Here is a 25,100-nt window from a genome sequence, read left to right on the forward strand (position 1 = left end):
ATTAAGAGCCCAGTTTTCCTTATCACAAAAAGCTTTGTTCGAGCTTTGTGCAGAAGGCAAGTTTCACCACTGGGTTCAGATGCTTTATGTTTTCCATGAATATTTGCAGGTAGCACTTTCTCATGTTGAGAGTGACTTCATGCTTTGGCTTTTTAAGGCTAATGCAGACTTGGGAACACTGGGTTAGATTCAACCCCTACTAAGAGGTAGGTGTGCCTTCCTAATCCCCAAACTAAAAATGAGGCCAAAACAAAACAAAATCCACCATGATGAGAAGTTAGATGGAACCAGGTTGAAGGAAGGTTTCGAGATGGAGAAGCACAGCTATTAACACCAGGCCCTCCCTCCGCTCGCCATCAGCAGAGCCCAAGTTCCTGCCCTGCTGATCCCCTGGGCAGTGCACTCATTTCTAAGGCCTGATTAGCTTGTTTGACAGTCCTCCAGGGAGCGGGGAGGGTGGGCAAGCTTTCTGATTCCTCTGAGCTGACCCGGCTCCCTGAAAAATGACCACATTCACCTCTCAGCTCAAGAGGCAGCAAAACAAGTCTTCAAAGGCTGCCCACCCTGTTTTCAAGCTGAAAAATTGACAAAGCCAAACAATAAAGTCTTAATAGATTTCTCCTCCTACCAGAGCACTAACATGTTAACACTTGCTCTCTGGACATTAACATCTGCTGTTGGAGAAGACCTTTATCTTGTATTTCTCTAAATACTTCTCCTTTATTTTTATTTTTTTTTTAAACTGAGGATTTTTAAATAACCCAAGTAACATAATTAGGCTGGATTCTATGGAGACAAAAGCTAGTATGTTCAAAGAATAGGACTGAATTTGCATCCGAGGCTCTGTGTGTGTGTGCGTATGTGTGTTGTGTGTGTGGCAACTTGGCACTCCACACAGCTGCAGCCGTCTACCGCCCTTCAGCCAGCACTCCACTCTTTTCATTCTATTTTAATTGGTATCTGGAAAATTTTTCATGGCAAGGAAGTTCTCATTTTCATAGGGTGGATTTGAGGTATGCAGAAACTCGACTCACTTGTTCCGATTCCAGATAAGTAACCAAAATACAGGGACAACTCAGGGAGGCTAATAAATATTTTGCCTTGGGGCAGTCTGGTATAACATTTTCTGCAAACATCGGACTTTATTTTTCCCCTAACAGGGGGTCTTGACCCCAACGAAGAGATTCCGCCAAGGTTTATGGAGGTAATTAGATACCAACCCTTCCGTTTTACGACACGGTTTTAGGGCTCTGGGTCCTTGGGCAGTGAGTGGGCGCTCTCCCAGGTCTGTGCGCCTAGTGTTCACACTGGCTCTGGGGTGTGGCACATGGGTAATAAACAGACAAGCTTGGGGGGATTAACATTTTGCATAAACGCCCTTTAATATGGGCACGAGTTCATCGGAAAACCAGCGCCCAGCACCAGACAGGAGCGGGCCTGATAACACGCACTTCAGGAAGACCTGGTCTAGAAACTAAAATGGATTGAATTCAAGGGGCCAAAGCCCTGCCTCCCAATCCATCTATTAAATGAAATTAAGATTTGGATCTCCAAGGTAAGCATGAATTACACTGCAGTTAAGGGGAGAACAAAGACACCACATGAAATAACCATGTCAGATCCAGATTGAGAAGGGAAGCAGGCGGCTGACAACTCCATAGACTCGCCCATTAAATACCAGCTCATTTAAACCAATCCCGGGGTGCCCTCTACATCTGGCGAAAGACAGCAACTGGCAGGTTTATCCCCGTGCTCTCACCCCATCACCTGCCCCCACAGGGGGCTCCCCCTCACGCCTGAGCAGGGCCACTCCACTTCCAGGAACCTGGTCTGATTTGCAAAGATAAGGATGTCCAGATTTTGTTACCACCTCATTATGAGACGTCCCGTGTCTTTTAACACGGGGGAGGATTATTACGGGCATTTTCCTTTCATTTCGGCCGTCATAAATTTCAAACGGCAAAAGTAAATCTATCCGCAGCGTGTCACTTCGACCATAAGCCCCTGTGTTTGGGAGTGATAAACGGTTCAGGCTAACCCTTGGCTGGTCTCTCTCTTCCAAGTCCCAGGGGTTACATTTTATGGAAGCGTGATTAAAAAAAATAAGCTTCATTCTGGGTCACTAAAACATCTCAGGACTTAAGTCGGAGAAGAGGAAGGGGGGAAAAAACAGGCCCTGGCACGTTCTTCTTCTCCAGCTACTTTGCTAGGAGTGAAAGCCCCCATCCACACCGGGAAAATCTCCATAATGTATATTAAACTCTAGCTTCACCCGGCAGTTCCCTCATCCTCTCCCGGTACTTCTCTCAGTTGTTTATCCACCTCTAGAAACAAATATGCTGAAAATACGAGGAAATTTTCAAATGCCTTCCTAGTCGACTGAATATTCTCCTAATGGTAATAGAAAAGAATTGCCATCTGATGTTTTAATTGAAATTTTAACCAAAAGAGGCATGGCCAGATTTCTAATATGTTCTAACTACAGTACTTTCCTTTCTACAATTACACAGCTAATGTCTGCATTGAATTCCCTAATTTCTCATTATAAAACAATTGGATTTCATCTCGCGGTCTTTAATTGCATTGTTTCTACTGCTAGAATAACTGCACATTCTTCTTGGTGAGGTGGTGAGGCTGGTGAATGACAAATCAATAAAGGTCAGGCATTCAGATTTAATCAATTATTATTCCATCTCGAAGCAAAATCAATGAGGGGCTTGAAGTATAGTTATAAAAACCATCTACCGTGCTGTCTACACTAGCCCTAGACAATCGCCCACCATCACAAAAAATAAATAAAACCTTGATAAGTTCAGGAGCCAGGTTGAGTATAGACTCTTTGGAGAAGCACTAATGAAAATTATCTTCAAAAACAGAGGGCTGCCCTGGTGGCTTAGTGGTACAGAAGCTGCCTGCCAATGCAGGAGACAGTGGTTCGATCCCTGATCCGGGAAGCGCCCACGTGCCTTGGGGCATCTAAGCCCGTGCATCGCAATTCGTGAGCACGTGCTCTAGAGCCTTGGAGCCCCAGCGACTGAAGCCCACGAGGCACCTCCTGAAGCCGGCGTGCTACGGAGCCCGTGCACAGGAGAGGCCATCAGAGCAAGCAGTCTGAGCACCGCAGCTAAAAAGGGCTCCCCCCCCGCCACCACCAGAGAAAGCCCGTGCAGCAGCAAACAGCCAGCACAGCCCAAAGTAAATAGAATCATGTATTTAAAAAACCCAGAAAGCGAGCCTGGGGGTGGGGACCACTAGCTGGTCAAGGGAAGGGTGCCTCTGAAAAGAAGGTCCAACTGTAACCCACCTGTGGGACTCCGAGGAGACCACAACGACCCGGGCAGGGGCAGAGCGGCACAGGACGTCCTGCAGGAGCTGGACGAGGTAGAAGTGGCCCAGGTGGTTCACCTGGAAGGTAGCCTCCAGGCCGTCTTCCGTGAGGGTCCAGGGGAGCCCAAACACAGCTGCGTTGCACACAAGCACGTGGAGTGACCTGAGAAATGAAGCATCCCAGCGTTATGCGGAAATAAACACTCTGAGACCAAGGAAAGCCATGCTCCCCGCCCCGCGGGAGTAACCAGTCTTCACTATCCTGCAGATTACAGGCAGCTGGGAATGTCACATCTGAGACAGTTCTGCTGGGGAAGGGCTTGAACTCTCAGTGGGCGACTGTGCTGAGCGGCTGGGGACCACGGGGTTCCTGGCCCGAGAGACTCTGACTGCCAGAACTGAGACCGTGCTGGGCAAACTGGGATGAGCTGGTCACCCTGCTTGGAGTACAGGTTCTACCATCTATTTCAATCTGTGCTTACTCTACCTACTAAATGAGCAGACTTATTTATATTTACATTATCTTGTACAAAGCTGGGAAGACTATATACTCCCATGCCATGGATATTAAGTTGAGGATACTTAAATCATGTGTTAATATTTTCATTATCTCATGAGAACTAGAAATATCTACCTTATTTCGCCCAGTAATCCTGTTTCCAAGCAATGGGGTACATTGGAAGTGGCGGGGGGGGGCGGTGTTCAAAGGATAGCAACTCGTACCTCTAAAGGAAGATACTGCATCATTGATAATGTTCAGAATTTCCACTGAATGATGACATTATAAAGCAAAGTAACGTTTGGTAATTTTATTACTGCTATTTTTCCTTTTTAATGTATTTATTTTAATTGGAGGATAATGACAAAACTGTACTGGTTCCTGCCACCCATCAACATGAACCAGCCACAGGTACAGGCATGTCCCCGCCCTGCCCCTCATCCCACAGAGCACTCGGCTGCGCTCCCGGCGTTCCAGGGCAGCTTCCCATTAACCATCTGCTTTACACACGGGAATGCATGGGTTTCAGGGCTACTCTCGGTTTGTTCCACCTTCTCCTTCCCTGCTGTGTCCACAGTCTGCTCTCCATGTCTGAGTTTCTATCCCTGCCCTGCAGGTAGATTCATCAGTACCATCTTTCTAGATTGCATATAGATGTGTTAATAAACAGTAGTTGCTTTGCTGTTTCTGATCTACTTCACTCTGTCCCCCATTCTGCCTACACATGGGCAGACGGTTCCTACAGCCACCTCCTACCCACCCCATGTGCCACTGTTTCTGTAATGGATTAAATGGTGGACCCAAAAGATAGGCTCACTAGGAACCTGTGAATGGGACCTTACTGGAGAAAAGGGTCTTTACAGATGTTAACTAAGTTCAGGATTTTGAGATGAGATCCCTCAGGAATAAGGGAGAACTCAATGCTATTGACAAGTGTTCTTACAAAAGAAGAGAAGGACAGAAGGCACGCAGAGAAGACTCTGTGAAGACAGGCAGAGACCAGAGAGATGCATCTACAGAGAAAGGGGAGTGGACCAGTGCCCAGGGCACCAGAAGCTCGTGAGAGGCGTGGACTGGACCCGCCCTCAGAGCATCCAGGAGGGACCACCTGCAGACGTCTCGCTTTCAGACTTTAGGCCTCCAGAACTGGGATAAATTAGATTCCTGCTTTTCCGTATGCCACCAAGTGTGCAGTAATTTGTTACAGCAGCCCTAGCAAACTAGTAAAATTTCCAAGATTCATCCTCAAGGGTGAGTAATAATTATATATATATATGAGGTAGAATTATTAAATTGTATATGAACTAGAAACAACTTAAAATTCAACAGCAGAGATTAGATAATCAGCAATGATTAAGTCAGAGAATCCCAAACTTCTCAAGTCAACTGAAAAAGCAGGAAATTAAATGTTATATGTCTGATGCATATCCCTCCCTCCCCCACCAAAAAAAAAAAAAAAGATTTTTATACATTCAGGCAGCAAAACAGGAAGTACAGGAAAATGTTAGCTCTGCATGTGTAGGATATTGTTAGATTGCTTACCTCTTTTTTTTATGGTTTTTGTTATTGTCCACATTTTCTTTATATGCATGGATTTCTTTTAAAAATTCCTGAGATGCAATTCAGAAGGCATACAATTTACCCTTTTGAAAGTGTGCAATTCAATGGTTTTTAATATATTCATAATTTGTGCAAACATCATCACATGTTAATTTTACAACGTTTTCACATCCCCAAAAAGCAACCCCATATCCATTAATAGTCACTAACCACTCCCATCCTCAAGACACCATTAATCTGCTTGCTATCTGATGGATCTGCCTATCCTGGGTGTTTCATATAAATGGAATCATGCAGTATGTGGTCTTCTGTGGCTAGCTTTTTTCATTACACGTAATGTTTCCAAGGTTCATCCATGCTGTTCCAGGTTATCAGTTTTTCATTGCTTTCTGTGGCCAAAACCCACACTGTATGGACATATCATGTTTTCACTGAACTATCGGCCAGTTGATGGACATTCCAGCTTTTTCCATTTTCTTTTTTTTTTTGCTACTGTGAATATTACTGCTATGAACAGTCATTTACAAGTTATTGTGGAAATATATGCTTTTTATTTCTCTTGAGTATATATGTAGACATGGAACTGCTGGGTCATATGGTTAATTCTATGCTTAACTTCTTGAGGGGTTGTGGGGCTGTTTCCCAAAGAGTGGCTGCACCATTTTACAATTCGAACTGCAACACATTACGATTCCAACTTCTCCACATTCTTGCCAATATTTGTCATTATCTTTTTTTTTAAAGCCGCCTTAGTGAGTATAAAGTGGTGCCTCAGTGTATTTTTATTTGCATTTCTCTAAAGGCTAATGATGCTGAGCATGTTTTTATGTATTTTTTGGCAATTTATATTTTTGGAGAAACACCTATTGTCTATTTAGGTGCTGAGCCAATTTTTAATGGAGGTAATTATCTTATTGATTTATAAAAGTTCTTTATATATCTTGGATAGGGGTCTGTTATCAGACAATTTGCAAAATTTCTCTCTCATTCTCTGCGTTGTCTTTTCACTTTCCTGATGGTATCACTGACAACACAAAAGTTTTAAATTGTGATGAAACACAATTTACATATATATATTTGGGGGAGGGGCACCACTTGTGTTTTTGGGCTTATATCTAAGAAACCACTACCTAACCCAGCATCACAAAAATATACTATCTTTCTTCTAAGTGGTTTATACAGTTTTAGCTCTTACATTTAGGTCTATGATCCATTTGAGCTAATTTGTATATATAGTGAACACAAGCAATTTAACTTCATTCTGTGGCAAGTGAACATCCAACTGTTCTAAGATCATTTGTTGAAAAGACTATTCCTTTCCCCCACTGAACTATCTTGGCATTCTTGCTGATAACCAACTGACCACTTCTAAGAGTTTATTTATGGACTCTTGACTCTATCCTATTATCTGTATGTCTATGCTTATGCTAGGACCACACAGTCTTCATTACTCCGCAGTAAATTTTGAGAGTGGGAAATAGAAGGCCTCCAACTTTGTTCTTTTTGAAGCATGCATTGGCTATTCAGGGTCCTTTACAAGCATGTATAAAGTTTTAGGATCGGCTTTTCAATTTCTACAAAAATTTCAGCTGCAATTTTGACAGAGTTTGCATTATATTAGTAAGGTATTCATGCAAACGTTATTATCACTGAGCCATGGAAGTCTCATAGGGAAATCGTTTCTTTTTCTCTGTTGTCTGATTTATTTCCGACTCATCACCTGCATAAAAACTAAATGTGGTGATGTGGTTGAGATCATGGGTGTTTGATAATAAATCATCTGTTTTTCCCATATGTTGCCCACTACAGTTGTCCATTCACAGCCCCTCAACAGGCCAATTGCCTTTAAGTAAAAGTGAAAGTCGCTCAGTAGTGTCCAACTCTTTTCGACCCCATGGACTACACAGACCATGGAATTCTCCAGGTCAGAATACTGGAGTTGGTAGCCCTTCCCTTCTCCAGGGCAACTTCCCAACCCAGGGATCAAACCCAGGTCTCCTGCATTACAGGCAGATTCTTTACCAGCTAAGCCACCAGGGAAGCCCAATTGTTCTTTGTAGAGGTGGGCAAAAATGCTTTGAGGCATCTGGTCTACCTACAACATTCATCACATCCATTTCAACTCAAAGTAGAACTTACTCATCTGTAGCCAGAATAACCCATGCTTTTAAATAAGGCCATGTACACTAGAAAAAAAACTTAGGAGAAAGGGTAAGAGGGAGAAGTGAATATATGACTTAGATATGTGGTCCTTTCAGGTTGCATCTCAAATATTTGGTCTACTTTTCCAGAGTTGCTATTTTTTTTTCTTTTTTGAATGTTAAATATGGGTTAAACACTTACTAAGAGCTTTCTGTACATCAGAACCCTAGATGACGTGTGTTATTATCTCCATTTATGGTTAGGAAAAAAGCGATTAGCAGCAGATTTCCTATGGTCAGGTGAAGTATCAGGAACAGGTAAAATAAATAAAGACGCACATAAGTGAGTGAGAATGAAATATAACATATAACAAGATGAAATTTTAAAAAATCATCTGACTTCAAGAATACTACTCAATACTTTCTTTATTAGATAAGCTCCCTAGAATGGCTACAGGGAAGTGCTGAGAGAAACTCTAGCTCAGTCAAGTCATTATACTTAGGTGCTCAATGAGAACAGGAGCACACACCCCACCCAAAGATGTGATGGGATCTCGCAAGGTAGCTGCCAGGTTCAGGGGCCGTTGCTCCCTTTGTCTCTAGACCCTTCCTTTTTAGTCATAAGAAAAAATAAAACTCTTCACAGGTGATTGCTTTTTTTTTCAGAGTTTCCTTATCTTTAAGACGGGCTGGGTATTTGGGATGCTGGCAGCACATTTCTCAGTAACAACACCTCCTGTAGTTACCTCTATCCAAGCCTGCACATTGGCTCAAGGAAATGCACACAACATCAAACAAAGAAACCTGCCACCTAAGACCTCAGTCTGGACACAGGAGCCCACAGAGGACCTGGGAAACCCTTTGCTCTTTCACCAAATTTAAAATACGCTTCATTAATGTTAATTGCACGACACCAGAGGCAAAATACATACTGCGTACCTAAAGCTTGTCCCCTCTATTAATTAAAGACAGGCTTATGGAATATGAAACTATAAAGTGCTAGACTTTTTTTTTAATTGTAAAGACACTTAATTGGCTTGTACAAAAGGAAAAGAATTCCTTTCACCTCACTTTAATGAGGTTTTTATTATTCAAATGGCACATTTTGCTCAGTTTCGACTAAAAGCCACTGTGATTCAAAAGGCTCTGAGATGATGAATATTTACAGACTATCAAAAGGAAAGTTCAAACTGTAAAGACAGAATGAAAACAAAAATAGTATCATTCCAATTCCAAAGTTGATGCTATTAGTCAGCATTTTCAAGGACTGATTTTTTCCTTCTTTGATGGATTCTGGTCTGTGAAGGCCGGGTGGGACTGCAGGGCTGCTCTCTGTGTGTACAGAACTGGAGCTCCCGAGACAGCGGCTGCTGCTGCTTCTCTGCCGTCAGGACACGCCCGCCTACACTTCTCTGGGCATTCTCTGAGCCCACGGTCTCATCCTCCAGGGACAGTACATGCCGTGGACCAGAGAAGTACTGCTCCATGGTAAAGAGGGTGGAGTCCCAGAGATTTACCAGTGGGTATGGCTACTTGTCGTCAGTGGGAATGACCATGGACCAAGGCTTATAGCCAGAGGAGCCTTAAGTGAGACTTCCTACTGGAAGCAGCAGTGAATGCTGACAATACACAGAAAGGAGTCGGAGCCCAAAGGCTTTAGACAGCTGATCTCCACATTTTCTTCCTGCTCTCCTTCTTAAAAACTTAGGAATACGTGACATAAAACATTATTTAATTTCAGGTGTGCAGCCCTCCAGCATGCCACTCACTGACGATCCTGTCTTTCTGGCCTCTTCAACCTCTCTGCTGACCCATGCTTGCTGTCCATCAGGCTAAACAGGCTGCTCAGACCCGTAATTAGGAGAAAAATCAGGAAAGAAAATGGTTAAGAGAATGAACGGAAGGAAGGCAGATGGAAAAGAGAAGGCTGGAGAGAGTAAGAAATGTCTAGTTGACATTGGGGCTTTTTCAAGTTACACGAAGCCTCTCTCTTCCCATTTACAGACCATCCATGGTTTTGAAATATTCCTCTCCATTCAGAATCTCCTCCCTCGTCTGAATCTCTCTTCTCATCACCAAAGTGACTGATTTCTGCCCCACCACTGCCCAGGTCATCTCTAGGAAGCCTGGGAAGCGACGGTTTCTCGGTCTCAGCACCCAACGACCTCCCCTCTGGTGAAACTGAACTTCTCTGTCACAAGGGGCCCGGCTCCTCCCCAGTTCCCCGTCCTCTTCGCTATCTCAGATTCCAAGACATAAGCTATTCTCGGACCTCCTCCTAATGCCACCACTGCCTCAACTTCTGCCTCCTCCAGACCTTCCTCTTCAACCAGAGTTCCATCTCCAACCTCCTTTGATTCAGTCTAAACTCTCATCCTTACAGCAATTTCATCCAGGCTGGGACTCCAAACAACACACCTATCAAGGTGAACTTCACACCTACAGCACCAGCTGACATCCCTCCCAAGCTCCGGACCTCATCTCCACCCACCCTAAACCTCAGCTCTTCAGCTCCTCTCCCCAAGCCCTCCCCGCTTTCCTGACACCAGTATTTCCGCACAGGGTGATACTCTCCAGCCAGTCACCTGAGGACGAAAACGCTGCTAACGTGTGCTAACCCATCTTCTCCCGTGGGGAGAAGCCAGTAACTCCAGAGCCTTCAGCTACTACTAGTATCTGTTCAATCCCATACCTATCCAATGGTAGTGTGATAGTCAGGATAAATCTCATTTATGGGCCCCGGTGTACCCACTTCCAACCGCCGAGAGCACTGCCTAGTCCAGAAAATCATCCCTGAGTGATGGGTGCCGTCACACCTGGAAAGTCATGCCCCACACCCAGATGCTCTCCTAACGAAGAGGACCAACTCTGGGATCCACTCTCCAGAGCTCCCTGTGGGTCAGTCTCCCCCTATACACAACCTGTTTCCCTCATTCTCCTTCTCAGAGCATTCCCCCAGTAAGGCATGTGAGCAGCCGCCCCTGTCCCAAGTCTGATCTCCAGGGAACTCGAGCTCAGACAACCTCTGTTATTACTTGTTTCTGTTTCTGTTGCCTTTAGCTCTAGTCACTGCAAAAGCCCACACCGAGTCTTGCCACCTTTGGCTTTTTTGCATTGTTTTGGTTTAGTCACGAAGTCATGTCCGACTGTTTTGAGACCCCAGGAACTATAGCCTACCAGGCTCCTCTGTCTATGGGGTTTTTCAGGCAAGAATACTGGAGTGGGTTGCCATTCCCTGCTCCAGGCCAGGGTTTGAAGTACATCTCCAGTGTAGGTGGCTTCTTTACTGCTGAGCCACCAGGGAAGCCCTAATACCTGTGACTTCTTTCTTTCTTGGTCCATCATGGATACCGGGACCAGATGAAACACACTCTAAGAGCCAATCACAGAAACTGATGAAGGCATTGTAAAAATGCATAAAACTAGATCACCAACAACCAGAATGAGATATAATGTGGTAAACTCTACCACTAGCAAAAATTTAAAGGAGAAATTAATTTTCTACCTCTAGAATTAGCAGATTTTTATAGTATTATTCTATTTTCATTTTGTTGTATAAAGCTGGTGGGAATATACATTCCTGCAACTGGATATGCTTTCTGTGCAGCCAATATGTTTGTGGTAATTTATTACAATAGCAAGAGAAACCTAATAGAGTGCGGTAATAAACATTTGCTGTTTGGAGTCACTAAGTTTTGGGGGTAATTTGAGAGCAACAGATAACTAATACATGCACCATGCTACATGAGAGAAGCCAGACTCAAAGAGCTAAATATGGAATGCCTCCATTTAAATAACATTCCAGAAAATACAAAACTCTAGGGACAGGGAAAAAAATAATTCAGTGGTTGCCAGGGGCTTGGTGTAAGGGGTGAGAATTACTTCACAGCGACACAGGGACAGTTGAGTGGGTGAAGGAACCGCTCCATATCTTGACTGTGTGACTCCATGACTGTGTGTGTGTGTGTGTGTGTGTGTGCGCGCGCGTGTGTGTGTGTGCGCGCGCTCGCCACAACTCACTAAAACACATGACTAAATGGGTGAATTTCAGCATACCTAAAATACCCCGAAATATTACAATGGAGGAAAACCAGTGTGCTGTGTGTTTCTCACAGCTCTGCCCACACCCCTGCGGCGCGCGGCGTGTGTACACTAACTGCATCACTCGGCCCCAGTTGTCTCTGGATCTCTGGGACCATCTGCAGAGCGCCGAGCACCTGAGAGGAGATGACAAGAAAACTGGTGAACCTAACAGAAGTCAAGTACACTTGTTTTCCAAGTTCCCTGGGCTTCAAGGCCCTTCTAAGGAACCAAGTTCGCAGGAATACTTACCCACCAGGGGCCAAGAACCCATCGGCATCCTCCACAAACACCCACTGCCAGGCTCCACAGTGCCGACTCTTGGGAAGGCTCACGAGTAACTGGCAACAACCCAAGTCCAGGGTGTCTCACATGCTGATTGTACACAGAACGTCAGCTTCCGAGGGGCAGCATGTCCCAGGAATCCTGGCCTACAGTTTTGGGCCTTGTCCATTCCTACATTACATAACATTTTCCACCAGAGGCCACATTGCTGTGGGACAACTGTTATCTCTTCCAGGAGACAACTGTCAGCAATCAGGAGGTCTTTGTTCTCAGGGTCTTGCACGCTTTGTTTGCAGGGTCTTGCTTGTTCTCAGGGTCGCCCTTCAGGTAAGAAAGAAGCCTGGTGTACAGACCAGAATGCTTCATCTGAATCAAGGCCGTTTCTCCAATGCCATTTCGTCTACAAGCCATGACACAGCCATACTTTACAACAGATTATGACATCAGAGATGGCAGAAGAAAGCACAGGAAAGTATGTTTGTTCTAGTTGATTAATAAAGAGAGTTACTTACGGTTTGGAGACAAGACCAAACTGATTTTGTCTCAAGAAACCTAAGAATCAGATAACATAATTTCAAATCTGAGAAATGAGAAAGGCATTTAAAAAGAGCCTGAGAGTCCAATAGCAGTCCAGTGGTTAAGGCCCTAGCTTCCACTACAGGTGGCCTGGGTTTAATCTCTGGTCAGGGAACTAAGATCTCAAAGATGCCAAAACAACAACAAGAACAGGACCAGGTTAGAAATTAAATTTGGAGAAGCCTGGAAGGGAACAGAAAAAGAGATTAAGACCCAAAGAATCAGAGGTCACTGCCTAAGACAGAGAAGCCCTCTAAAAAATAATAATAAATAAATAAAAATAAAAAGAACCTGAGAGGAGCCATCACGGGGCTGAGTTACAGTGAAGATTTGTAAATTGAATTGTAACATGTGCCCCCAAAATAAGGCAGACTCTCACAGGTTAAATAAACACCCCGTAGAATGTTAACACAACTGTGCCTTTGGGGAACTCCAGTTCAGACACAGCAGAAGAATGAGCTAAGTGGAATGTTATGTAAAGGGAAATTCTTTTCAGTTCCTCCTTGAAACAGAAGGGCACACCATCTGGGGCATCTCTCCAGTGAGCTGCAGGAATTCATACTATTTGGAAACACTCTGAAATTCAAGAGAGAGGGCCTGAGGATGCAAAATCCCAAAAGCAACTGTTGATCAGTCTGACCTGGTGTTCAGTTGTCCTTTACTTCCAGAAAAGGAAGAGGAAAAAAGAAATTACTATAGAATTCCAAGGTGGATCTTTGCTTCAGAAACAAGGGCTGAAAAAAAAAAAAGAAAGAAAGAAAAGAAACAAGGGCTGGTTTCTTTTGAGCCCCAGGATGGCAGCATAAAAGTGACCATAGTAATTCCCTCTACAACTACACCAACCCAGAGAAGGTGCCTCAGCCTCCACCAAGTGACCCACCAAGACCTCAACTGCCCAAACTGTGGCGTTCACGCCCCTAGTAAAATTCAGGATGACTTCAGGTGGAACACAGGCAAACTTTAAAAAACGCTTATTTACTGGAATGCACTAGAAAAAATAAATATATCATCAGCTTCTCAAATGCACAAGGAAATAAAAGAAATGATAGGGACTTCCCTGGTGGTCCAGTGGCTAGGATGCCCCACTCCCAATGCTGGGGGCATGGGTTTAATCTCTGGTTAGGGAACCAGATCCCACAGGCTGCAACTAGGTCTGTATGCCGCAATGAAATATCCCCATGCTACAACTAGGGCCCAGTGCAATCAAATAAATGATGCTTCTTCAAAAAATAAAGGCTTCCCTGCTGGCTCAGATGGTAAAGCGTCTGCCTGCAATATGGGAGACCCAGGTTTGATCCCTGGGTTGGGAAGATCCTCTGGAGAAGGAAATGGCAATCCATTCCAGAACCCTTGCCTGGAAAATCCCATGGACGAAGGAGCCTGGTATGCTATAGTCCATGGGGTCACAAACAGTTGGACACAACTGAGCAACTTCACTTTTAAAAAATAATACTTACCTTGCTCGATAGCTGTGAGAATTAGAGAAAAATGTAAAATGCCGAGCACCAGCCATGAGAAAGAGGGTACCTGAAACAGGCTATTTTTTTTTTTTTAGCTGCCTGTTTTCTGGACCTTGGGCTACACTTTGGGGACATAACATCCAACAATAATGTAGAGACATGAAATATCTGTATAGTTGTCTCCGCATTTAGAAAATACCTATATATCATTTTCTATGCCCTTACTCAATATCTCTGGGAGACGAGATCCTGAATAAATATGAAAGGAAATAAAGTAAGTAAAATAAGAGAAATGTGAACACATGAACTCAACATCAGCTTAGGTAGTCAGTGACCACCTAGTTGTTGCGCTGCTAAATGTTAAAAAAGGACTTACATACTTCAAGACGGTGAAGGACATCATCGAATTTTAAAATAATTAACCCAGAGTGGATTCTGCTGTCAAGATATCCTAGCCACACTTTTTTAAGTTGGAAAAGAGGAAATAATCTAAATGGATCAGCAGGAAAAGAGCCGAGGGCAGGGTGTTTCCCCAGGGATCATTAGGAATTTTTCATTTCATGCACCATTTACAACTTCTTATGGTGAATTCCAGAACATCGGAACACAAACTTAACAGGAAATGGCAACACTCTTGTTTTTGTTGTTTCCTTAAACTTCTGCCTCCTTTTCATTATCCTGAATATGTATTTCCCATCTACACACATGCAATCCCAGAAGCACACTTTTACCCTCACCGATTCTGAAGTGGGGGAGAGAGATGTACAACAGGAATACACACACTGCTCTGCTCAGCTGTGTCTGACTCTTTGCGACCCCATGGACTATACACCATCAGGCTCCTCTGTCGGTGGGAATGCCCAGGCAAGAATACTGGAGTGGGTTTTCATTCCCTTCTCCAGGGGATCTTCCCAACCCAGGGGAAGAACCTTCTGTGTTTACTGCATTGCAGGCAGATTCTTTACTCTTGAACCATAGGGGAAGCCCCATAGTCTCTTCAGAGAGGGCTTTCTAGGAAAAAAAAGAAAGCATCAATTGGATAATTATACCACCAATGGCACTTAATCCAATTTGTTTATTTCTACTTTTATTTCTATTGCCCTGGGAGACTGACCGAAGAAAACACTGCTACAATTTATATCAGAGAATGTTTTGCCTATGGTCTTGTCTAGGAGTTTATGGTGTCGTGTTTTTACGTTTAAGTCTGTAAGGCATTATTTTGAGGTTGTTTTCCTCTATGACCCATAGTGTCTCACACACAACATGAACGAAGTCACCACAAGGACCAGAAGCTCCTGAAGGGCTGAGCCTGCATCTGGTCACTCCAACACTCAGCACCGTGCCTGACACACCAGAAGGTTCTCGAATTACAGAATCCTTCAAAATTAGGTGTCACCGTGAAAGCTCTCCGCATCTTCGCGCACACATATTCTCACTTGTTTTTTAAAGCACTGCATGCATACAGTCACTACTGTGTTGTTTTCTAAACACAAAGAGTCTCTTTATCAGCATAATGCATGACATAATCATTTACATACCACTTTCCTAATTTTTCTCCAATTTATGGAACACTTGCATGTACTACTTTTTTAAAACTTTGTAAACCAACGCATCTGTATTTCTCAGCCTTGTACATTGCCAAAATATCAGCTAAGACAGTTGCTGCTCTGGTTTGGGTTTTTAAAATTTGGTATGTGTTAAAATTAACACAGTATTTGGCCACCTGATATATGGCATCACCGACTCAATGGACATGAGTCTGAGCAAGCTCCGGCAGATGGTGAAGGACAGGGAAGCTTGGTGTGCTGCAGTCCATGAGGTCGCAGAGAGTCAGACAAGACTGAGCAACTGAACAACAATAACAATCTTACACATGAGTGGTAAAATGTGAATCTTGGTAAACTCTGCTCTGTAGCTCACAGAGCTCGTATGCAACAAGGCTGCCCAGCAGTGGGGGTTATTAAATGATACCCATTACTAAGAAATCAGAATTATCCAGGAAACTGAGGGAAGGATTAGAGCCGGCAGTAATCGCGTGCTACTCCAGTGAAGCGCGGACTGACTCTTAGAACTGAGAACACCGGCTCCTCTAGGACTTCTCTGTGGGGGTCCTTACAGCCACACCACACAGTGCCTGCTCATGCAGAGGGGGTCCTGGCATTTGCTGACAGCACTCCTCTGGTAGCTCAGCTGGTAAAGAATCAGCCTGGGATACGGAGGACCTGGGTTCCATCCTTGGGTTGGGAAGATCCCCAGGAGAAGGGAACGGCCTGGAGAATTCCATGGACTGTACAGTCCACGGGGTTGCAAAAAGCTGAACACAACTGAGCGACTTTCACTTTCACTAGTAAACTAATGCCTGGGCATCTTCTCCAAGTCAGATACATCCCTCTAAGAATTCTACTCAGCTGATAAGTGGGGAAAATAAAGGCAACACAGAAATAACTAGCCTTTTCAGAAATGCATCAGCATTCCTTCAAATTAAAATTATATTTTATGGACATGAATGTCCTATTGAGCATTACAAAGTCATTATTTACAGACTCCTGCAATACTGTGGAGGCATCCATTCTGCTGGAAAAAGAAAAAAACCTTGGGAATATTCATCTCACATATTTATAGAAGAGCTCTGGGTACCAGGTGAGGATTTCATCACCATTACGCAGACAGCCTGTTTTAAAACTACCCTCTGCAGTTACAGGGAAGGGAGGAGGCGATGCGGCGTGGCAGAGGTGGGCTTACACGGACAAAAGGAAAAAAAGAAAAAACTACCCGCGGAGAGTGCTGAAGCACGTGGTCAAGTCACTCAAACAATAAAAACACCTCATGCATTTTGTACATCCCCATGCCAATGAGGGCTCTCTCCTGTTTTGCCTAGAGATATATGGGGCTGTAACGGAGTGCAGAAAGCCCCTGACAGCCGTGTGCTGCCATTCAGACCTGAAGGATTCCACGTTATGATAAAAATTAATGTGCTCTGACACCCTCTGGGGCTCCCTGGGCCCTGGGAACGGCTAATGAAGAAATACAACCTGGCCAGGGAACAGCAGCAGCGGCCCCAGAGTTGAGGATTAATTCAGACGGGGAGCCATGTGGCCCTCTGTCATCAGCTGTAAAGCAAGTGGACTCTGGTGCCAAAGGGGAGCCAGCACTGATTGGTTAGAATTACCCCCTGGGTCGCGGGAGGTCAGATCAACAAAGAGCTTTACAAAATAATTGAGCCCAAGTTGGATCTGGGCTGTCACTCTGTGCTAACGCCCCTTCTTAAACCAGACAGGGCCACTCAGCCTCTTGTTGGCCATGAGAGGTGCGCTCTGGAAAACTTCTCCGCAGGAGGCCTGCTTCCTTACTGATTACAGGCCACCGGGCCTGTCCCGGGGACACACATTCTGAGGGGCTCAGAAAGGGTCTTGGGAGGAACGCTGTTCCCCAAAGAGAGGGCTCACTGTCCCCGCCAGCCTAGCTTCTGACACCTTCAGCCTCCGAGTATCACAGAATCTTCCCGGGGCAGGGGAGGGGGCAGAATGAAGAAGCATAAGGGTCACAGTAACGTCACTGACAGCAGCCAGAAAGTGGACATCACCCGCACGACCTTCCGCTGATGATAAACAGAGTGCGGTCTACCCATACGGTTGAGCACTGCTCAGCCATGAAGATGACAGAACGACCAACGCTGGCTGAGAGAAGCCAGTCACGGACACCACCACCCTGCGAGACTCCTTCACGTGAAGTCTGCAGGACAGGCAAAGCGGCAGACAGAAGGATGCATGGCTGTCAAAAGCTGGAAGGAGCTGGGCGGGAGGGAGGAAGGGGGATGACGCCACATGGTTCGGGGATGAAGCTTCTTTCTGAATGGGAACATACTGAAAACCACTGAACTGTATACTTCAAAGCAGTGTGAAGTGTATACATCAAATATGAATTAAAAATAAAGCCACTCCCTGGGCTCTGAGAAGACTGCTCTACATTCTCACGATGACTTAAATGACCTCCGGCTTCTCCCTCCTCCCCCGACAGGGGCAGCTGTGGTTCACAGCCCCCCAGCCCATCTACCTCTTTCCTACAAGTCCCTCATGGATGGAAACTGGGACTCAAGCTAGACGAAGTCAGTCCAGAGAAAATAAGGGTGCATTTTTTTTTTTTAGACAATTGCTAGGTTACACAAAGCTATGTGGTTTTAGCCTGTGACATTATTTCAGCCTATTATTAGAATTTTACCATGTCAAGTTGAATTTATTTCTCACCACGTGAATTTTAGCCATTTGTAAAAAGAACAGGTAAAATTTTTTAAAAAATCTGTTTCATTCCTTGACATATTATTCACTATACTTTCTCTAACCTAAGGTATTATTTTGCTAATTTACTATCTCCACTAAATGACCATGGAAAATCTTGGGGAATGAGACATTTTTTTCAAAAATATTTAAAAAATATATTTATACACATGCATATTTAATGCTTCTCACATAGAATGCCTATAATTCTATTGGAAGTAAAAAAAAACAGAAGGTAATATTCTAAAATATGGACAGTGGTGATAATAGAGGGGTAGTCACAGCATATTCATGGATATTTATGTCATCTTAGATTTGCGTTAAAATAATCTAGGAAGAAGGGGCTATAGGCTGAACAAAACTAACCATATGCTGATATTTACAGAAGATGGGTGAAAGACTTGGGAAGGCCCATTTTACCTCTTCTCTGTTTGTGTGTATTTGAAAATCTCCCCAGTAAAAATATTTCAAGAAATAAAGACAAACTAATGGAGAGCCAGGAAAAAGTACAATTTTCATGTTCATATTTATGCTTATCCTTCTTTCCCCCTAATATTCTACAATAGGCATGCACCATCTTGGTGGCCACAGAACTCATATAAAAAAACATGTATACAGAATACTAAAAGAAATACCCCCAAAACAGCAATAAGAAGTAGCTTTAACATCTGCCTTAAAAAAACATCATAAAGGCAGCTGAGTTGAGTTCAGTTGCTCAGCCATGTCTGACTCTTTGCGACCCCATGGACTGCAGCACTTTAGAACCAAACAGAAGGCCAGCGTGACTGCATCAAAAACCATGCCATGGGAAAGGCGAGACAGGAAGCCACTGGCCGGCCCGGGGGTGCTGGACAGCAAGCCCGTGCTCCCCACAGCACCGGGGAGGACGCGCTTTAGAGGAACCAGAAGCGGACCTGACGCAGAAGGCCACTCGGCGTGGAAAACCCGTCCACAGGATGAGCGGAAAGGCACGTCAGCTCGGGCTGAGACACCTCTTTGGTGCCCAGGTCTTTAAAGGTCACAGCGAGCTCTTGGCTGAGATGAGTGTGAAGTCTCCCCCCTAAGGGGAGGAGGCACCACACAGGCCCAGCTGCCTGTGTCAGAGCAGAGTCAGGAAAGTTCCAGAAAGATGAGGAGAGTCACGGGCTGCAGCAGTGGGTCTGCGACGGAGAGACCCGAGGAGCAGCCTCGGGCACCACCACTCAAGATTCAGACTGACCCAGGAATGATGGCCAGGGGAAGGTGGGCCTCGCTGACCGCCGGCCCAGAGCTCGGTCCCGCCCACTGCTCAGCGGCTCAGGCAACACCTCGCTTCCACCCTGATCTAGGAGGAGAGCGAAGCCCTCTCCTGCCCCCACCGAGGAGTGGCTTCTCTCCGTGGCTGAGACGGGCTCAGGTGACAGGACAAAGCAACTGAAAAACGAACCTCCCTGACTAGTAGAAATGTTGTACGTTTAAAAACATTTTGACTGCAATTAAATAGATGCAAGTTTTACAAAGAATACTTCGGGTCTTAACGGTGCTGCCTAGAGTCTGACCAAGAGATGAGAATCACGTGTCACTATTCTGGCGGGTAACCTGACGTCAGCCAGTGGTGTTCAAAGATACTCATGTGCTTTGACCCGGCTGCTGCTCTTCCAAGAACTGATCTTAAGAAAATGAGAGATCCAAAAAGAAGTATGTATGTATAGGCCAGCTTCAGAGTGCTTCCAACAGCGATAATATATAGAAGCAACCTAGCATATGAGAATTTAAGACTGGTTAAATACTCTGACCTCTATGCAGGGACTACTAGATTCCACCTGGTCCCACATAAAGCCACTCTGGGAACACGGGGACATGCTCTCGGGAGTCTGCTGATCTGAGACATCTAGGCATTGATGTGCTTTTAGCCGGAGACATTCTGCTGAGGTCCACCTCCCAAATCTCTATCACTGGTCGACTTGCACGTCTTGTACCCACTACCTGTACCCCTGAGACCACCTTTTTCTTCATTCAGTTTCTGGTTATCAACTACTCCTTTATGTCAGCTCAAATACCTGTTTGATGATGAGTCGGTGACTGAACGGTAACGACACCTGAAGCTTAGAAGGCAGACTGAAGAACTCTGCCGCTAATTGAGAGGCTCTGTGTGTATTTCTCGGGATGACGAGATATTGAGGGCTTTCTCACAAAATGAAGAAAACTGATGACTCACAATATTAAGAACATAGTGCAGTGACAAGTGGATCAACTAAAAATATAATCTTCCTCGGGATTTTCAGCCGGCTGCCACAGTGGAGCACTGGTGATGTATTTCAAATGTGTATTCCAGTTTTTGGGCTGACAAGAACTAACTTCTCAACAATTTACTGGGGGCGGGGGGGGAAGACAGGTCCCTGGTTATTAAAATGTAATTTCAGTGTGGTTTAAACAAAACTTCCCAACATGTCAATTATGTGAGAGGAGAATTCCAATGTGCCAACGGGGGTGGTTAGAAGCTATCAGGAGGAATGCCGAGCTGGATTCGCCAGCCAAGCTGGAAAATACAATTTTAAACCACAGACACTGTGACACTTTTTTTTTTCTGAGTCTTACATAATCCAAGAGTTCTCTGAGAGTCACGAGACATTAACCTTAACAACACGAGTTTCCTGTGTCCGTGCCTGTATGGGTCTGAGAACAGCTTGCTCGTGCGGCTCAAGTCCACTCCTGGTTAGAAGGGCAACTGTATTTTCTGTACCTGAAATAACTATTACGCAAAATTACCTTATAATTTGTTTCCCAAGATGTTCTAACATATAACCTCCATACCACCCAAGGAGGTACCAAGGCAAGAACTTCATATGGCTAAGAACTGGTGCCTTAAAATCAAAGTTTAGGTCAGCAGTGCAACAGTGTGTTTCCACTTCTGGTTGCCCTTCCTTCCCTCCTTCCTTCCTTTCCTCCCTCCCTCCCTCACCCTCACCCACCCACCCATCCATCCACTCCTTTTCTGGAGCTTACGCTATGGCAGTAAAATTAACACTTGCAAAGGATGACGATGACGACAACAAAAATGATGTTACGATCTGAAATGCGTTAAATCTTTACTAGGTATTCAGGTACTACGTTTCATGAACACTTTGTTACTTAAACTTTTCAACCATCCCACAAAGGTACTACCGACACCTCCCACTTTTAATGATGAAGAAACTGAGGATCAGAGAGATGAAGGAATGCGCCAAGGTCACCATGTTACTAAGGTGTGGAACAGGGCCTCAGAGCTAAGACAAAGACGAATTAGCCAAGGTTTCTGCTTCTCTGGGGCTCAGTCTAACAAAGAAAAATCAATATAGAAAAAAAGCGTGCCCAAAGTACTCCACGCCCAATGATTGGGTGTGTGGTCGATGCTCCCACAAGTGACTCATCAATCCAACAGCAGTGTGGACCTAAGAGGAGGGGAAAAGCAAGGCTCCACAGAGAATGCGACAGAATCAGCCAGCGAGCAGGTCAGGGGCAGGTGGGGGGCAGTGGCACAGGCCCTGAGTCGGGAGGCAGAACCTGCAACACCTCCGGCTTCCCAGGTAGCTCAGTGGCAAAGAATCCGCCTGCCACTGCAGGAGACGTGGGTTCGATCCCTGGGTCAGGAAGATCCCCTGGAGAAGGAAATGGCAACCTGCTTCAGTATTCTTGCCTGGGAAATCCCATAGACAGAGGAGCCTGGCAGGCTGTAGTCCGTGGGGTCACAAAGAGTCGGACACAACTTAGAAGCTCAACAGCAAAGCAGAACACAGAGGCACAGGGCTGGGACAATCTGATCTATAAATGAAGGAGCAGCATGGACCAGCCTCCAGAGGCCACCCAAGGGTCTTACTTGCAGGAAAGGATCAGGGCTGGGTTTGCATTTGAGAGCGACCACTCTGGCAGTTCAGATGTCTGAACTGCAAAGTGACCCTCTGGTCACCCACTGTCTACCAGATCAGCGTCACTAGGAAAACAAGTAGGATCTAAGGCGAAATGAATGTTGACACTTGGAGTAAATGTAGAGACCACTGCTGCCATTTCTGCTTATATACACTCCAGGGACAGACACCTTCTAGGTATTTGGGAGAAAAACCTCCTGACCACTTCTTTGAGGGGATGAACCTCTCTTCTTGTGAGTGGTGTTTAACCTAGTTTACCAGTATTTCAGCAACGCAATTTCCTCTTGATGACAGGAAACTGGCTGGAAGGTGCATCCCCTGCAACCTTGAAGTGACCTTAACCACCTTCCCAGCAGGCAGGGTTTGCCATCTGTCCTACCAATAGGACAAAACTCCTTCAAAGACACCGTGTCCTACATGACGCATTTCCGAATGAGACAGAGCTTTCTGATTTCCCACACTACTATAGAGCGGAGCTCAGCAACAGAGCAGAGTTTGGTCTCACCTCTAGTCTCACAGTCTACTAGCTGGCATCAGCTGGGTCAAGATCTTTAATCTCTTTCCTGCAGATTTCCTGATCTATGAAATGTGGTTGAGCATCATATTAGGCTGAACCATAAGACACTGCCTTTCTTCTACAATTTTTGACCTGCCCCATGAAGTCCTTGTGAGGATAAATTGGGATGGCAGATGAGTGCTTAGCTGTGCATGACACATAATAAACAGGTGATAAATATCAGCAATTACTATCTCCATCATCATTTTGCGGTTCCAAGTCCCAGGCAGGGCTTCGGTGTCTTCATTATTTAAATAATACTTGCTTGTCTTAGTTGACCTGCATTCCCGTATAGTGGCATTTCCACAACTCAGCACAGTACACTCTTCTATTCAAACTCTTCTCTCTTCTCTCAGCCTCTAAGGAACACAGAGTGCTATCGTAGAGAACTGAAATGAACCATGCCCACAACCCTGGCTGTATATACTGATTTATCTGGACCAAACTTAAGGAAATCAAAAAATGGAATGTGTTTCTCATAATGAGGCAAGACGCCTTTCTAATGAGTTACATTTCAAGGGACAAGGAGATTCTAGACCAAAGGTTAGCAAACCACAACCCCCAGACCAAAGCCCAAACCCAACCCACTTCCTGTCTTTCTAAATAAAGTTTTATTGGAATCTGGTCTTGCCCAATCATTTACACATTATCAGTAGCTACACTTCCACATTAACACAGTTTCACTCAACACTCAAGAGACACTCAACACTGTTGAGTGGCTGCTACAGAGACCATTTGGTTCATGATGGGAAAAACATTGGTATAACTATTCATTTATATAAATATTTATTTATCTGATTCTTCATAGAAAAACTTTGCCAACTTATGCTCTGGCCCAGTGCTTTAAGTAATCAATGCTGAACACCAGCAACTAAGTTCATACTATTTGCTGGTGTTAAAGCCCTAACATTGGCTATGCATGCAGTGGTGGGCTGGCGGGTGAGGGAGGAGGCGACCACAGAGTAACTGTATGTGCTCTCCAAAGCTGGGATTGTATTCTTCCTGGAAGGGGAGGTTTTATTTGTGTCTTCAATTAACATATATCACTTTGACTTCCGCAAACGTAATAGTGATGGCTGAACCTAGAATTCTGTTGGGAAATCAAAACTGTTTATTTTGCAAACATCGCTGTGGTTAATTCAAACACAGTTTCATGTGTTTCTTGGCAGTGATGACTTTTAATGATGGCAAAAAGGCTCACTAAATTTTTTTGTCCCCTAACACATTTAATTGCAAAATGGCTCTTAATTAATTTAACAACCGTTCTTCTTCAGTAAGGATATGTTTTTGAAGACAGTCAGCACTGCACAAAGTTATAAAAAAAAAAAAAAATCCTTAAGCTTCACGACTATTTTGAGAGAGAGATAGGCACAGGAGAAGCGAGAGGGCAAATGGTTTAATTTCAATGTCTAGCCCAGTTCCTGGCACTGCTGTAAACACTAAATAATTAATGACATGAAGGGAAAAACTTTTAAAAATAAGCCAAAAGAGGACGGGAGAAGAGGCATATGGAGTATTTTGGTATCTCACAATACAGAGGTTAATTATTTTCACTGTGGCCCACTGTAATTCTCACTTATTCAAAGCAAGCTGCCCTTGAGGCCACTCAAATCATCTGGAAAGCTGCCTAAAACCAGGAGAAACAATAGCAGCAATGGCAAAGGAAACAGTCTACCCATTTGCTCCAAAAGAGCATGGGGAAGTACCCCCTCGAGCCCATGGCTTTGCGAAGAGCAACGAAGAGCAGGGGGAAGGGTACACAGAGGACTGAGCGTTCTGTGATAGTGGAGCACCGCCCCAGTAACAGCGTTCCTGCTCAGCGCCGGTCATGCACACAGTTTACGGGCAAGGTGAAGCTCGTGTCTTCTCTTGCCTTGGCTTCGAGGGATCTCAAAGCTCATTTCCAGGCCCCGTTTTTAAAAAAATACTTCCTTGTTTGGCTGCACTGAGTCTTAGTTGTGGCGTGAGGATCTTTGATCTTTGCTGCAGCGTGCGGGACCTAGTTTCCTGATGAGGGATCAAACCTGGGCCCCTGCACTGGGAAGTGGAGTCTTAGCCACTGGACTACCAGGGAAGTCCCCAGGTCCACTTAATTACTGGTTGGATCCACACTTCCTCGACGATCACGTCTGACTAGTCCCCTTTAAGCCTCTTTTCCTGTTTGGGCAGAAATCTCTCTTATTTTCATTGTATCACACTGGACATATTCATAAAAACCTCTCGAGTCATTTAAGGATCAAGACGGAACACACACACACTAGAACAGTCAGGCACAGTGCACTGAGATGTGTCTGCTCATCTCAGGCATCGCGCCTCCTCAACAGACCTGAAAAGTCTGCGAGAACCTACTTTACATGAACCTGTAAAGTGAGGCCCCCGAAATGCTCAGTGCCCGAGGCTACGCAGCTGGTAAACAGCAGAGCTTGGATTTAAATCGAAGCGCAATCAATCCCCCAAA

At 44.8% G+C, this 25,100-nt stretch overlaps 1 protein-coding gene across 2 annotated transcripts in view; it reads right to left on the minus strand.

Moving 5' to 3' along the window:
* Positions 1–25,100, minus strand: part of WWOX (WW domain containing oxidoreductase) — an 895,414-nt gene that overhangs the window by 630,686 nt on the left and 239,628 nt on the right. For both annotated transcript variants that reach the window (XM_070451501.1, XM_070451502.1), the window contains exon 7: positions 3,305–3,490. In XM_070451501.1, coding sequence (XP_070307602.1) covers positions 3,305–3,490 — 186 coding nt within the window. The remainder of the gene's footprint in view (positions 1–3,304; positions 3,491–25,100) is intronic.

The sequence above is a fragment of the Odocoileus virginianus genome, chromosome 20, assembly GCF_023699985.2.
Source record: "Odocoileus virginianus isolate 20LAN1187 ecotype Illinois chromosome 20, Ovbor_1.2, whole genome shotgun sequence".
Taxonomy (NCBI): domain Eukaryota; kingdom Metazoa; phylum Chordata; class Mammalia; order Artiodactyla; family Cervidae; genus Odocoileus; species Odocoileus virginianus.